The sequence below is a fragment of the Herpailurus yagouaroundi genome, unplaced genomic scaffold, assembly GCF_014898765.1.
Source record: "Herpailurus yagouaroundi ecotype Mexico unplaced genomic scaffold, PumYag 29, whole genome shotgun sequence".
In the NCBI taxonomy this organism is placed as follows: Eukaryota; Metazoa; Chordata; class Mammalia; order Carnivora; family Felidae; genus Herpailurus; species Herpailurus yagouaroundi.
The window spans coordinates 41,826,954-41,841,539 of record NW_024412377.1 but is presented as its reverse complement, the minus strand read 5'-3'; the positions used below and the strand labels follow the sequence as shown (position 1 = coordinate 41,841,539).

The following is a 14,586-nucleotide window of genomic DNA, read 5'->3' as shown; positions in this document are numbered from 1 at the left end:
CTAAGGAAGGCCTCTGGTGGCTGAAAAGTGATACATACGCAGATGACTCGGTTGGGTGACCCGATGCTGGAGCCAGGGGGTGAGATGGAAGTTTCGGACGTCCGCCTATGCTGTGGGAGAGAGGAGACAGAAGAGTGAGAAGGTGCACCTCGCTCTGGAGGGGAGGAGAGGCGGGGAGGAAGAAGGTGGCTGTGCAGGGGACAGCGACAACACTGTGAAATGCACTTGCTGGCCTTCTGTACTTTCTCTTTATTTTCTGCCTTTTAAATCCATGTCTGAGTGTGAATGGAATTGGAAATGCACAGGACTTTGGGCTGTTGGACAGAATTTGGATTTTTGTTCATTTGTTTGTTTTACATATTTGAGGTAAGCATTTATTCATAAAATTTTTCATTGGGGGTTATCCTGCCAATAATGTATTTACTTTAAATGAATAAAATTGGTTAGTACTTATTCCTTAGCAGTTTGTTGATATAAAACATACCAGCAGGTTAAACTTCATGCAATTGCATAATGTATTGATTCTTTACAGGGTATCCATTGCGAATTAACATCAGCATAAGTGATAAACTTAAAAAATCTTTCTCTGAACGGTGGCAATGATGTGTTAATGGCTCCCTCAGCCGAATGGCACTATGTCAACCTCAGTGCAGCCCTGAGAGTGGCAGCATGTAGTTGAAAAGCAAACAGACCGGGGACCAAGCATCACTGGTGAACTATGTGATTTTAGAGATCCCGGATTCCCCATCTGTAAAATGAAGGGGCTGGTCTTTGGGATTGCTAAATTTCTTGCCAGATTTCTCATGGCACAGCTTGGAATTAAAGCATTCTACTTGGGGCTCTGGAGCAGTGTTGCCCAAACTGTGGGTCATGAACTAGTGATCCTAGTTCATGGGAAGATGAATTTAGGGGGAGCATTTGATGATACCGAGTTGCAAAATGGGCGTGTAAAATGTAAAATTGTATTTCATTCCTCTTGGTTAGATCAAGGAGGAAGTCTTAATTTAGTGCTAATATATTTTAGCAACTTTCTTGACAGTTCCTTTTTTTTTTTTTTTTAAACAATGCCATCTAGCTGGAATTTCTCAGATTTATTTATAAGAAACATTTCATTTGCATTGAATGTATTTTATGGTTGCCTTCTACTGTTAAAGCAAGTAATGCTGGTTTTCTTATTTAAAATAAGTTAAGTAAAGAACAGTGAGTTGACGTAAAGTAAAAATATTGATACAGGTGATTCACAGCAAAGCATCAGGGTTGTAGAAGGATAACTGGATTTGAGAAATGCCACCCAAAAGGTGGACATTGGGGAAGAAAAGGCAATTAGGTCTTTTTACATCTTAAATGGGAGAGGACCTGGAAGAAACAGGGGGAAAAAAAACCTCACGGCTCAAACAAAATTATATGTCAACAGACCAGTTCTTTCACAAAGAGGCATTTTGGATATTATCCAGTGCCCGTCCCCAACACACATCCAGGTTTCTCCTCCGCAGTATCGAGGACTCAGGAGCTGGGCTCCTCCCTGCAGGCCTTGGAACAGGAACCCAGACTCACAGGACTTCTTGGTACTAGTCCGAGCGGGTAATTGAAAGGGACGCAGGACCGCAGCTGGCCTAGCGTGTGCCTGGGGACACGGGCTGTGCTTCTGCTGGCAGCATTACTGTGGGCAAATCACCATCCTCTTTCGACTTTGAATTTCTCACAAGCCAAGAGAGGATAAAATTCCCTGTCCCATCTGATCCATGGGGTTAAAGAAATAAAATCAGAGAGTGGCTGATGCTTTGCAAACTGCCAATTCATGTGTCAATAATCACTAATAAATGACCCCAGGCTTGGGACCCCCCCCCCCCCCCGTGTGTGTGCTTCAGAGAGGCCGCATCTTTCGCTAAGGCGAAAGCCTTGCCCCAGGAATGCTAAAAACTCACATCAATACAGTGTGTCACGGTTCTCAAAGTGCTCTCGCATGCAATGTCTTTATCCCTGCAAAAGTCCCATGAGGCAGGTGTTACCATTAAGGAAACCTAAGGATACAGGTACACAGTTGGGAGCGTGCGTACTAAGGAACAACTCCCTACTAAAACACAGGGCCCCCACCCGGTGGCAAAAAGTCTGGTCCGGCATCGCTACCGGCTTGCTTACCTTTAACTTCTTCTCTGCCCGGGCTGCCTGTTTGCAGATGGGGTGCCAAACCTCAGAACCTAAGGACACAGCAAAATAACAAAGGCTCGGACCTTTCATACCTACTAGTTTTCTTGCCATCCTCACCTCAGTGTAGTCCCTCAGCAGCACAAGTGCCCTACACAGGGGCCAGGAGCACCCCCAGGTGTCCCAGGCTCTTTGCTATGATATCAGTTCAACCCCCCCCCCCTTTCTACCTGTCCACATCCTACCCATTCCTCAAGGTCCAGGTTCCACACGGCATCTTCCTGCAAACTTTCTTACCTGGCAGCTGGGAGAGACTTCTCTCTTCTCTGTGATCCATCTTTCTTTGTATCTTTCTTAACACGACCTCACATCACAGTAGCTTGTGGATTCATTGCCCTAACCAAATTAGAAGCTCCTCTGGGCAGGGGCTGAGCTTTATTCATTGCTGGATCTCCCGCGGCATCCAGAATGGGATTTTGCTCTCAGCAGAGGCCCCGTACGTGTTTTGCAGGGTGAACAGATGAGCGGATGATTGGCAGTGAGTGACAAGTAGCAGGTGGTCAATAAATATTTGTTGAATGAATGAATGACAGTGGAGGTGAAATAAAGTGACAGGCCATGGTGAACGCCAACCTCCTTTCTCTTCAGAGACTTATGACAGTCTACTAGATCTATCAACCGAAGGGGAGGTGGGGTCATGGTGTATATTCTGCTTGAGCGCACTGTCTTGACCTGCTAATTCCTAAGAGGCTCCAGACTCTTCAAATATAGTATATCGCAAATGCCCGCATTTTATTGTGGGCACCGAAGTCTAGAGGCCATCTTGGGAAGGCATGAACAACAGGTGGTTGGTCACATGTTGGGAAGAAGCCCTAAATATTACACATTCCCCAAAGAAGAGACAGGTGTCCTGGATTAGAAGGAAAAATAGGAACATATTATCCCTCTGGTGCCACTCCTCTTATTACCAGCCCTAAAAGGAAAGGAGCCAGCAAATGGCTGGATTCCTGAGCACCCAGATGGCATTTGTTTGTCTGACTTTGTTTTTAGGATATACTTTCCATTAGGGTTTGTTGCCTGGAACCCCCAGGCCTGGGATGCGGGCCAAGCGACAGGGGGTGGCGTAAAGTTGAAAAATTAGCCCCAAAAACGTGATACAGAGAGGATAGGCCTGAAGGTAAGGAGCCTGGAGTCTGGTTTCTGGAACCTGGATTCTTGTCTCCTCTCGGCCCCAGGCACACCCTCTCCCTGGGTTCCGGTTTCTGCGTCTAAATAACAACGAGGTGGAGTTTGGATGGTCTCAGAGGTTATTTTCATCTCCAAAATTTTAATTCTAGGTCCGGTTGGTCATTTATGAGCTAGGGACCTTTCAGTTTTGTTTGCTGAGTTTCTTGTGAGTTCCCAATAATTCAACACGAGTTTAATTCCTGCTCACGTAAAGTGCAATGGCTCTCGGAGCCCAGCAGAGGGACTCTGGGTCTGAGGGCTGGAGCCTGCCAGTCGCAGGGTGTGTCTGCGACCAAGTGATGGGTGGGGATCCTTGCTTTGGGGAGTTAGTCGAGAGAGCATTTCCGGGTCTGAGAAGCTGCTGAATCCACCAGGAGTTGTTTACCCCTGTGGCTCTGGCAGGAAGCACATGTTACAGGTCACGGTAGGAAATGGATGAGGGGGATACAGATGTTTAAGAAGGTCGTGAGATGAAGCGAAAGAGGCATCTGAGGGGAAAGAGGCAGGCAGAAGTTCTCATGGGGGGAAATGATGTGTAAAGAGTGGAGGTCAGACTAGATGGTCTCATCCCGCCACGGACACAGTCTGTTCTGAAATAAAGCTGAACTAGCCCTCAGCATACAGGAAAGCAGGTTTATAGAAGTGGTGGGGGTGGGGGGCTGGGGGGGGTGAGAATCAAAGGCGAGAAAGAAAATATAATTAGAAAGGAAAAGAAATCAGAAGTTTGGGAGCTGGCAGGATAGCCTCTAAATTAAACAGGGAAGGAACTTGCTGGCTGTGAGTGATAGACGAGGTGAGTTAAAGTAAGAAGAGGTAATCTGTTCACGAAGACCCTTACGAGATGATGGCAGGCTGAGCTTCTGCCACCAGCCACTAGCTCAACCGCGACACTGACAGAAAGACAGCATCCGGAAGGCCATTATTCTCTTCTGCGGGCTTCTCCTCAGAGTTTAAAACAGTTTCTGGCTCATGTGTGTTTAATAAAGACATAAATGAATGGCTGGTTGGATTCCCACCTCTGTATTTTTATTTATTTTTTTATAATTAATTAATTATTTTTAAAATGTTTATTCATTTTTTGAGAGAGAGAGAGAGAGAGAGAGAGAGAGAGAGAGAGACAGAACGAACACGAGTGGGGGAGGGGCACAGAGAGAGGGAGACACAGACTCTGAAGCAGCTCCAGGCTCTGAGGTGTCAGCACAGAGCCCGATGAGGGGCTCGAACTCATGAACCGTGAGATCATGACCTGAGCTGAAGTTGGAAGCTTAACCAACTGAGGCACCTAGGCACCCCCCCCCACCTCTGTATTTTAAAGTGAGACACAGGATGAAAGGTACCCAGAGGATGATGGTAACCAGGGCGGAGAGGGGACCCAAAATTAAGCCATAAAGTAGGGTTTTCACTGTGGAGAAGAGAATACTTAGCAGAATGGTGAAAAAGGTTTTTGATATCTTAATGACTCTCTGTGGGAAGAGCAATGAACTTGTTCTGCGTGTCTTGTAATAAGGACCGGGGCAGAAGTTTCAGGGAATGAAAATTCAATGTCTGAGGACTGAACGGGCCCCTTTGAGAGTGAGCTCCCTGTCCCTGGAAGCATGTAAGTACACACTGGGTAGAAACATGCTCAGCAGGGATATTGTAGAGGAGACATACAATGAAGTAGTTACACTGATGCACGTAACTCCCTACCCTTGGAGATCCTGTGCTTTATCTTCACAGATTTCTCTGTATAGAAAGAATGAATTATTTGCCCCTATCCAATGATCCTGCTCCTTCTGTAAGTTTTATAAGGAGTGGGACTCATATCTGTCTTATCTGCAGATACAGCTGCAGGGACTGTAGATTCTCAATAAATACTCATTGAGTGAATGAATAAAACGAAAGACACATGATATTCTGTTGTAGGCCAGTTGAATCCCTTAAGCTGGGCTCAGAGATTTGGATAAGTGGTACAATCTAGACTCTGATTCAACAGCTACAATTCCAGAGTGAGTGTCTATCAGAGAGTCACTAGACTGGGGTTTGTTTAAGTGGGGTTTGGGGACCAGCTGTCCAGAATCCCGGTAAGATGCCCCCACAAAGTCCCTGAAGTCAACTCCTGGAGGCGGGGCCTGAGAATGTGTGATGTTAACAAGCTCCCCGGACAACTTATGACTCCAAATTGAAAAACCACAGGGCTGGATACCAGTTAATACTCCAAATTTGTTCCTTTGGAATGTGATGGGATAAAGAAAACCAATTTTATAAGACGTAAGAACTCTTTAACTTCTTGAAAGAAGTCAACACTTTTTGCTTGTTAGACTCCTGGTTTCATGAGTCATACCCTCGTCCTCTGAGACCATCACTGACAGTTCCAGGTCCTGCAGTTAAAACCTCCTGTAAACGTTATGGAAGTGAAGGGTTAGCTATTCTGTGTAAGCTGATTCAGAGGCTGAGATCTGAATCTCCAAAGCTGTCCCTCAGCTGGGTGGTAAGCCTCTTCTTTTTTTTTTTTTTTTTGGATCATTGGAAATTTTAATGCCAGATCAGTCCTGGTGCCACAGTCTTGCAGACTGCCCGGCCAGCGTTACAAACACAGCAGTGACCGAAACCGGCCCACCCAAAGGTTCTATCTGGTCAGCACGGTGTTTTTACATGAATGCTTTTAGACCCTGCAGGTGGCCAGTGACCCCTCCCTGCTGTCTGCCTCTCAGCCCTTCTTGTTCATTTAAGCAGGCATTTAGGTTTTTAAACCCGGCTCCCGGCCAGGGTGTTCTCTTACAGCAGGCTCCTTCTCCGGATTTCTCTCGACCACAGAAGGGTGAGGCTTCTCTGCTTTGTGGCAGCACTAGCCTTGGTAACCTAGGCTTGCTAGGATCTTGGATTGGCCCTTTGGCTCCTTGAAAATCCCTGCCTGGGCAAACAAATGTGCTGTGTCCACACACTGGGATATCATTCAGCCATAAAAAGGAATGGAGCACTGATACCTGTTATAACATGGATGAATCTAGAACACATTATGCTAATGCTAAGTGAAAGAAACCAGACACAAAAGCCCACATTTTGCAGGATTCCGTCTCTATGAAATTTCCCCAATAGGTAAATCTATACAGGCAAACGGCAGATTAGTAGTTGCTAGGGTCTAGGGGAAGGCAGTGGGAAGTGTCTAATGGGACACTCCAGCATATTCATGGAAGCAAACATCGTCTTCAGACAATCCTGCGCACTGGTAAATTTTCGCCGCGTATCAGGCAACCCATACATTACTGAGTATACTATTCCTAAGGGGTCTGAATGCCACTTACACCTCGCTTCCTAGCTGCATCGTCCAGAGCAAGTCAGTTAGCTCTCTGTGCCTCAGTCTCCCCGCCGATAAAATGGGGGATGGGAACAGTACCTGCCTCGGAGCTTGTTGTGAGTGAGCATCAGTGAGTTACCATTCACAGAGCCCGCAGAACGAGGTCCGCCTAGAGTGGGTACCGTGACAGTGTTAGTGGTTGGGATTATTATTATCTTCCCTGCCCTACCTAAACAAAAATCTGTTTGCCAGGACGGCGGCGGAGCCCAGGTGCGCGGGAGTTCACAGGCAATAGTAACGGCTGATAGCAACAGCCAGGACGGTGATTAAAATGCGTGAGTGCTTTCTGTGTGTCGTGCATTCTTGTTATTCTTATTGTCATCATTATAACTAATATTTAGAGAGTGCCCAAGCCAGGCCTTATGCCATATACTTTATAATTGTAGTACTTAGGTAGAAACTAACCGTGATGACTAGCATTTATTGCCCACGTAGGCTGAGCCCTATGCTAAGCGCTATTAATAGCAATGGTAACATTGACAACAGCCAGCATTTTTTAGTGCATGGCATCATAGGGAATGGCCACTCCACCTTACTGGATGTTTATATCAGCTCAGACTGGCAGAGCCGGGGGTCCCCGGCTGGGTGCTACAAGCCTTCATCATGCATTCGCTCATTTAACACAATAGCCTGGCGAAGTGGGCCTAAGGCTACCCCCTGTTTTCAGATGGGGAAATTGGGGTTTAGGGAGCTTAGATGTCTTGCCCGCCCGTCCAACACTGTCTCCTCGCCCTGGCCTGGGTGTGCGTATATGACCAAGTTGGGCTCCTCCGAGTCTCTCTGGGCTTTCTGTGCTTAGACTGGCGGGGAACGCTGCCTCTCTGTGCCCTCGGAGCCCTCCTTCCCCAACACAGAGGCAGCCAGGGCAGGGCGGGAGAGCAGGAGGCCACACAGAGAAAGAAGCTTAGAGCACAACCACCTGCTGAGCCCTGTGCGCCCTTCAACCCAGCCCTGCTGTTTCTAGGTGCTTCTCAGTTCTGTGAGATGATCAATGCCCTTTTACCTAAAGTTGTTTCTGCCGCCTAAAAAGTCCAGACTAATAAAACATCTCATTGAGCTAAAACCCGAGTATCTGACAAGTTCTTGACTTGCCCAGCGGGCAATTTTGTTTCCCAGAAAATAGAGGAAGCAGCCAGGGAAATTGTTACTCTGGACCTAATTCTGACCAACGTGGACAAATTGGCTGGTGAAGTAGATGTGACATGTAACTGGCGAGAAAATGGCCACATCGTCTTGAGTTTGAGGTGACCCGAGAGAAGAAGCAAGTTGGAAACAGACTTTAAATCACCAACTTTAAACTACTATGCTATAATATTTTCTATAGGATTCAAGATGTTTGGTAACCCTAAAAGTCTAAAAAAAATATTGCAGTTCATCCAAAATGAAAATGTATTCTATTTAAAGTGAAATATGCTTAGTAGTTTCAGACTTGAGGAGATATCAATTTAGTACGGTAACGGGATATGTTTGAAGAGTCTAAAATTATGTAGCAGGATTGGGGAAACATGAGATTTAAAGTTTTTAAGCATTACTCCTACAAACTAAGCTGTCAGGGGAGAGATCCAATTTAAAATAACAATGCTAAACTACCAGATTATAGCAACCAATAATAGGACGTTAGTGCCTTTTAAAGTGTGGTTTGATGAGACGCGTCGATTATGACTGAGGGCTGGTGTTCTGCAATCCGAAGGGCGGAAGGCACCTGTCTTGAACATCTGCTTCCTCCATGCACCTCTTTTCAGGTGCTTGTCAGAGGAAAGAGAAACCTCCGCTATATATCAATGGCATCCCCGGCCGGGCCAGAAATACATACCTCCTGGTGCCAGGACCTTATATCGCCCCAACTAAAAAAACAAAAACAAAACCCAAAAAGCAAAACAAAACAAAAACAACGTGATCTGAAATAGAAGAGAAGGTTTTGGTGTAATTGTCAAAGCAAGCTTTCAGGGCTCCGGTCTGGCTTTGCATTAACACAGAACCAAGGCTCCTTACTTTATTTTGGGCCGTGGACACCTCTGAAAATTTGATAAAAGCTACAGACCCTCTCCTTAGAGAAACAGACCTACGTGTGAACTTTGGTAAGCAACTTCGGGGGATTCACTGGATTCAGAAGGGCAACTACAAACCGCAGGTTAAGAATTCTGAAACTAAATGGAAGAAAGTGCCCTAAACAAAGCCTAGGAAGATAGGCCAGCCTAACCTTGGCCCAGGGACATAAACTTTCTAAACTTTGTTGTTCTCTAAAACGGGGAGGTTAATGGCGCTTTTAGCTCATAGGGCTGTTGTGGGGGAAAAATAGGATTCTGCATTTAAAGCTCTCAGAACCGTGCCTGGCACATAGTAAGTGCTTCATGAATTATCAGCTGATGGAGTAGGACCTACAATTTGTTACAATACTTTCCTTAGCAGAGTAAGGTTTGTCAGGCTTTCATAACAGATTTCCTGCCTGTTGGTTTTAGTTAAATACATGAATGATGACAGAGACCTGCTTAGAACTGTGCAGCTGAGCTCCTGGGCTCCCAGTGATCCTCCCCCCCAGGTCCTTGGAATCGGGGTGTATTTAGTGTAAGAAAGAAGGACAGGAGCAAAGTCTGTCTTTCCTTTTTCCTGGGCATAGGCATTTTTAGAATAAGACCAAAATCTATCTCATGAATCACATTTGGGGCTTAGAAAACTCCCACCGATCCAGCAGCTGTAACCTTGTGATTTCAGTATGTTTTGCCCGAACCTGCGGCATTTTGGCGCTTATTTTGCTGCACAGATTCAATGACCTAATTTCCTGGTGAAGCTCAAATGACGGGTTTGGACAACAAACAGATTAGAAATCTGGCATCTTTACAGAAACAGTTAAAAGGCTGAATGAACAACAGAACTTAAAACAAACAAAAGAAAACTTGCTTGTCTCCCGGGGTCCAGGAAGTTCTCATCCAGACAGACGTCAGCCTTCTCCCAATTAGAGCTCATCAGAAAGCCATCACGCAGTGATTAAAACACAAACAAACTGACCAAAAGAAGCTCCCGAGGCTGGCTGCCAGTGCCTTGCCGTGTCCCGCTAGAGAACTGACCAGACTGGGATTTTAGGGGGCGCCTGGGTGGCTCAGTCGGTTAAGCGACCGACTCTTGATTTCGGCTCAGGTCGTGATCTCACGGTCCATGAGTTCGAGCCCCGCCATCGGACTCTGTGCTGACAGTGTGGAGCTTACTTGGGATTCTCTGTCTCCTCTCTCTGCCCCTCCTATGCTCATGCTCTCTCTCTCTCTCTCTCTCAAAATAAATAAATAAACATTAAAAAAAAAAAAAAAGGCCGGGTTTTTAAACTTTGCAGCCTTCCTAATGCTCTCTCTCATTTATGTTGCTTCATGGGGCACCTAGCACCTTCACATTCATTCCCTCCCATATTCATGAGGACCTTGTGGAGCACACCTGCTCTCTGTGGGTGAGGTGTGTGGGCCTGCCTCAGTTTCTCCACCGTGTAATGCTTCCGCCCACCGCAGGCCTTTGCACCTGCTGTTCCCAACGCCTCCACCATCTTTCCTCCCCTCTTCACCCTCCCACCTCCTACTCATTTCCAAACTCTTGGCTTGAAATCTCCCTTCTTCAGCAGAGCCGCCCCTGACCTCCCAGACAAGATCAGGAGGCCAAAACATTCCCAAACCTTCCCTTCTCTGCACTTAATCACAGCTTGTCATTGTGTTTACACTTCTATTTAAGTCGGTCTCCCGTCCTGACAGTACACTTCACCCACGAAGCAAGCTCTCGTGCCTCATTCACGTCCAAGCACCCAGCACGTCACAGAGAGCCTGGCACATAGAAGGGCCCCAGTTTGAATGCATGAATGAGAGACAGAGTAATTTTCCCCGTCTTATAGGTGAAGGAGGAGACCCAGAGAAGAAAGGTACTTCTCAAGGTCACTGCCCATCAGCAGAAGTCCTGGTGCCTGAACCCAGGAGTCCAGGCTCTCAGCGGGCTCTCCCTACTTCTGTGCTGCCTACGAGGAGAGTTTTCTACCCCCACCCAGGGAGGGTGTCCAAGGCAATCTCAGTGGGAGCAGAACCCCCTGGTGGCTGCCTCCCCCACGACACCCACAGCCGGAGTCAGCATGACTCCAGCACGGGATGGCCTGGTCCCCCTCATTGTAGAATCACTCAGCATCCCTTGAGGCAGGTCCTTGAGCGCCCTGCAATTACTCCCACTCTCCCAGGAGCCAGGAGGGTCGGAATGGAGATAATTAAGGAGGAGGGTGACAGGCCCTTCCTTCATCACCAAAAATATCTCCCACCTCCCGCAGGCATCTCTGTCGTAGGTTTGATTGTGCATTCTCTCGAATGATTACAAAGCTCTTCACCTCATCACTTAACTCTTTCAGCATTCTATGAAGTTCTGGCCAGAAGCAGGGCTTAGAAGATTCTGGTACATAAGGATGTGAGCTCTGTGAGGGCAGTCAACTTGTTGGACCTCGCTGCTATATCTCCAGTAGTTAAGGCAGCACTGGGAACACAGGTGAAGGCTCAATAGGTATTTGTTGGATGAATGAATGAACTAAAAGCTTTCCATGTGTCAGGAATTTGCTATGCCGTGTGGGGACCGTTACTAGCCTATTTTACAGGCTAGGTAACTGAGGTTCAGGGTTAAGAGGCTGGCCCAGGGTCAAGAACTCAGGAAGCAGTGGAGCCAGGGTTCAAGGCACCCAATAGGGCAAGGTTAGGATTGAGAATTCAGGCAGGGAGATAAAGATGTTGATTGTTCTAGTGATGTGAACGAGAGAATGGTTTCAACACTAGGATATGTGTTCGCCAGGAAAGGGGGAGAGGAATACCATGCAAAAAATTTCCAGACTAAGTGCAAAGTCTGGATTGCCATGGACGCAGGGCTCATGAAGACATCATGCAGTTTGCTGAGACTCAGGGGGAATGTCCTAGCACATAACCCAGGGTCCTGCTGCAGCACGCACTCAGGGACCCAGGCACCTACAGATCAGTACTGATGGAAGGAGGAGGTCCAGTCCTCACAGGGACCTAAGTAACAGGCAGAGCCTGGGTCCCGGAGGTGAGATTGAAAGAGCCCTGGGGTGGGAGTCATAAGACCAGTCTGGCCCTACGTTCTCTACCTGTCTCTGGGCCTCACATTTCCCATCTATACCATGAGGTTGTTACGTTACAGTCTAGGGTGACCTGTGGGATCCTTCCATCTCCAGTACTTGTATGACTGTACATGCAAGCAAGTATTCATAAATTCACAGCATCTTAGGAATGGTCACCTAGTTCAATCCAACATAGGAATTCCTGCTCCGGCAGTCCCAGTAGATAGTACGAGATTCTGTTGACTCTCTCTAGGCCAGTGGTTCTCAACAGAGAACTATTCTGCCCCCCAGGGAACATCTGGCAATGTCTGGCATCTTTTTGGTTGTCCCAATGGGAAGGAGTACGTTACTCGCACCCAGTGGGTAGAGGCCAGGGATGCTACTAAACACCGTGCGATGCATAGGACAGTCCCCACACCAAAGACTTCTCTGGCCCCAAATGTCAGTAGTGCTAAGGTTGCGAAGTCCTACTCTGGGCAAAGGCACTCACTGCAAGTGGAGGGAACTTGTGGCCGTGGGCATTCCTGGTAGAACAAGCCTGATAGGAAGACAACGCTCTCTGTAACTGTGTCCCGGCCTTAGTTCTGCCTTGTGGGGAAATCTGGAGGAAGAGCCCTCCTGGGGCTATTCAAACATCTGGGGATGACTAATCGGCCAGCTATCCAACTAATCAGCCAACAGTGACCACCTGTACAGTGAGTACTTGTGGGATCAATGTCAGGATCAAAAGGTCTCAGGGAGAAGGCCAAGGACTCTGCTGCAAGCTGGAGAAGCCTGGGAAGAAGCCTGTGGGCGGGGTGAGGGCACCTGAGGGGGTTACAGAGTCGGCAGTGACTAACCTGGGCCAGGAATGGCAGGATTTCCAAACGGGGGCATGGAAGACTAGAATGTTCCAGGAGGCAGGCAGCAGGGCATGTGTTCACTGTCCACCCCTGCCCACCTCCCAGCCTCGTTTCTCCCCTCCGTCTCCTCCTGGTCTCCCACGCCTGTCATTTCTTTACCCGCCTCTATCCCCTCAGGGGGCATATCCCAGCCCTCCCCTGTTTGTCCAGTTAACGCCCACCCGTCCTTTGGATCCCCGCTCCTGGCCCTTCCTCAGGGGGCCTTCCCTGACGTGCACCCCACCCATTGAGTGCTTTCAGCATCCCAAGCCTCCCCCCTTCATAAAGCTTATCACTATTGACAGTTATTTGTGGGATTACTGACTGCACCCCCCCCCATCCCCCCGTCGGGCCGTAGGGCAGTGGGGCTCGGGCTGGAGCTGGAACTCACTGACGACCCCAGGGCAGAGCTCACCCATGGCAGGGTCTCAAAAAATAGTTGTGGAATGGACGGAGAAGCAACTGGAAACTGGCTTTGGCAGCTGAGATGTGGGGCTTGTCCAGGGCCAGAAAGAGAAAGGCAGCTTGAGACCTCAGTGAGAGGGTCCTAACGCAAGGCTGAAGTGTTGGTACCTGAGACGGTGGGCGGGGAGGGGCCCTGAAGACCTCTGGACAGGGCTCAGGGCTCTGCCAAGGACACGACGATGCCCCGGGAGGATGGACGATGGAGCAGACGATGGAGGACAGAGCAGAGCCTGAGGACTAATAAGAAGGCTTGCAAGGATCCTGGGGCCTGAAGGCTGGGCCCTCTGAAGTGGCGGAGGGAAACCCGTCCCTCTTTGCTTCCATTCCTCTCAGTGGATCCTGAGCGTCCCTGGGAGGACCCAGCCTGCCGTGGCGCTCGGGGAGGTGGGGGGGGGGGGGGGGAGGCGGGGGCAGAGGCTGTGGTGCTGCCTGCCACACAGGCATCTCTCTGAGGTCCTCTGTCCCCTTGGCCTGCTTCAGCTCAACCTCCCGCCCCCAGGCAGAGCCAGGGGAGTCTGCTCAGAGCGCTGCCAGGGAAGCAGGCCAGCTAAGCAGCGGGCGGAGGCGCACAGGGACGGAAGGCAGATTACATGTCACTTCATATTAGCCACACCGGCAACTTTGCCAAACCACCCGGAGAGGGGCGAGTTAATTGCAATTTTGAGAAGAAGCCAAAGCAAAGATAACACTGAAATGAAGGAGACCGTGTCTCCTTTATAGACATGGGTGGACAGGACTGCCTTCCATGAGGCCGCATCTGCCTACCTGTGAGGTACATCTCCTCTCCTTCGGTGAACATCTGGTGGCAACGTACGCATCTGGCACAGGTTGGGTGGTAGTGCTTCCCTCCCGCCTGTGGAAGGAAAAGAAGAAATAAAGAGGTCAGAGCTGGGGCTGCCGTCCAGGGAACAGGTTGGGCCTGAACATCTCCTGGGCGCATCAAGGGTGTTGGTACTTTCGTGAACCACTGAAAAGCCCACCCAGGAAGCTTGGTGATTCCACACCACGGGTCCCTGAAGGCAGGTCAGGGGGCTTCTCTGGACACCTGCACTTCTATTCCGGCAGTGCAAGGGCCCCTTAACAGCCTTGACAGCCACTGGTCCATCATTTCCAGATGAGGAAATAATCTTGCTTTGAAGATATCCCAACAGTTCCCCAGGAATGGGGCCCTTGTCACTAGTGGCACCCAAGTGACTTTGAATGTACCTGGACCTGCGATTTAATAACGTTGGATCAAGGCGGGGAGGGGGGGGGAAGGCCTCCTTTCCAATCCTCTGTCAATTTTTCGTTTTCTTTTTTAAGTTTTATTCATTCAGTTAATCTCTACACTCAATGTGGATCTCGAACTCACAGCCCTGAGATCAAGAATCGTACACCGTTCTAACTAAGCCAGCTGGCCACCCCGAATTCTTCCGGTTTCTTCAAGGACAGAGACCAGTTTGGTGCTACTG

General features: G+C 48.6%; 1 protein-coding gene across 7 annotated transcripts in view; it reads right to left on the bottom strand.

Moving 5' to 3' along the window:
- Positions 1-14,586, bottom strand: part of ABLIM3 (actin binding LIM protein family member 3) — a 108,749-nt gene that overhangs the window by 24,321 nt on the left and 69,842 nt on the right. For all 7 annotated transcript variants that reach the window (XM_040497206.1, XM_040497219.1, XM_040497227.1 and 4 more), the window contains exons 8-10: positions 13,901-13,988; positions 2,140-2,198; positions 39-110 (exon numbers count right to left, since the gene is read on the bottom strand). In XM_040497206.1, the coding sequence (XP_040353140.1) occupies positions 39-110; positions 2,140-2,198; positions 13,901-13,988 (219 nt within the window). The remainder of the gene's footprint in view (positions 1-38; positions 111-2,139; positions 2,199-13,900; positions 13,989-14,586) is intronic.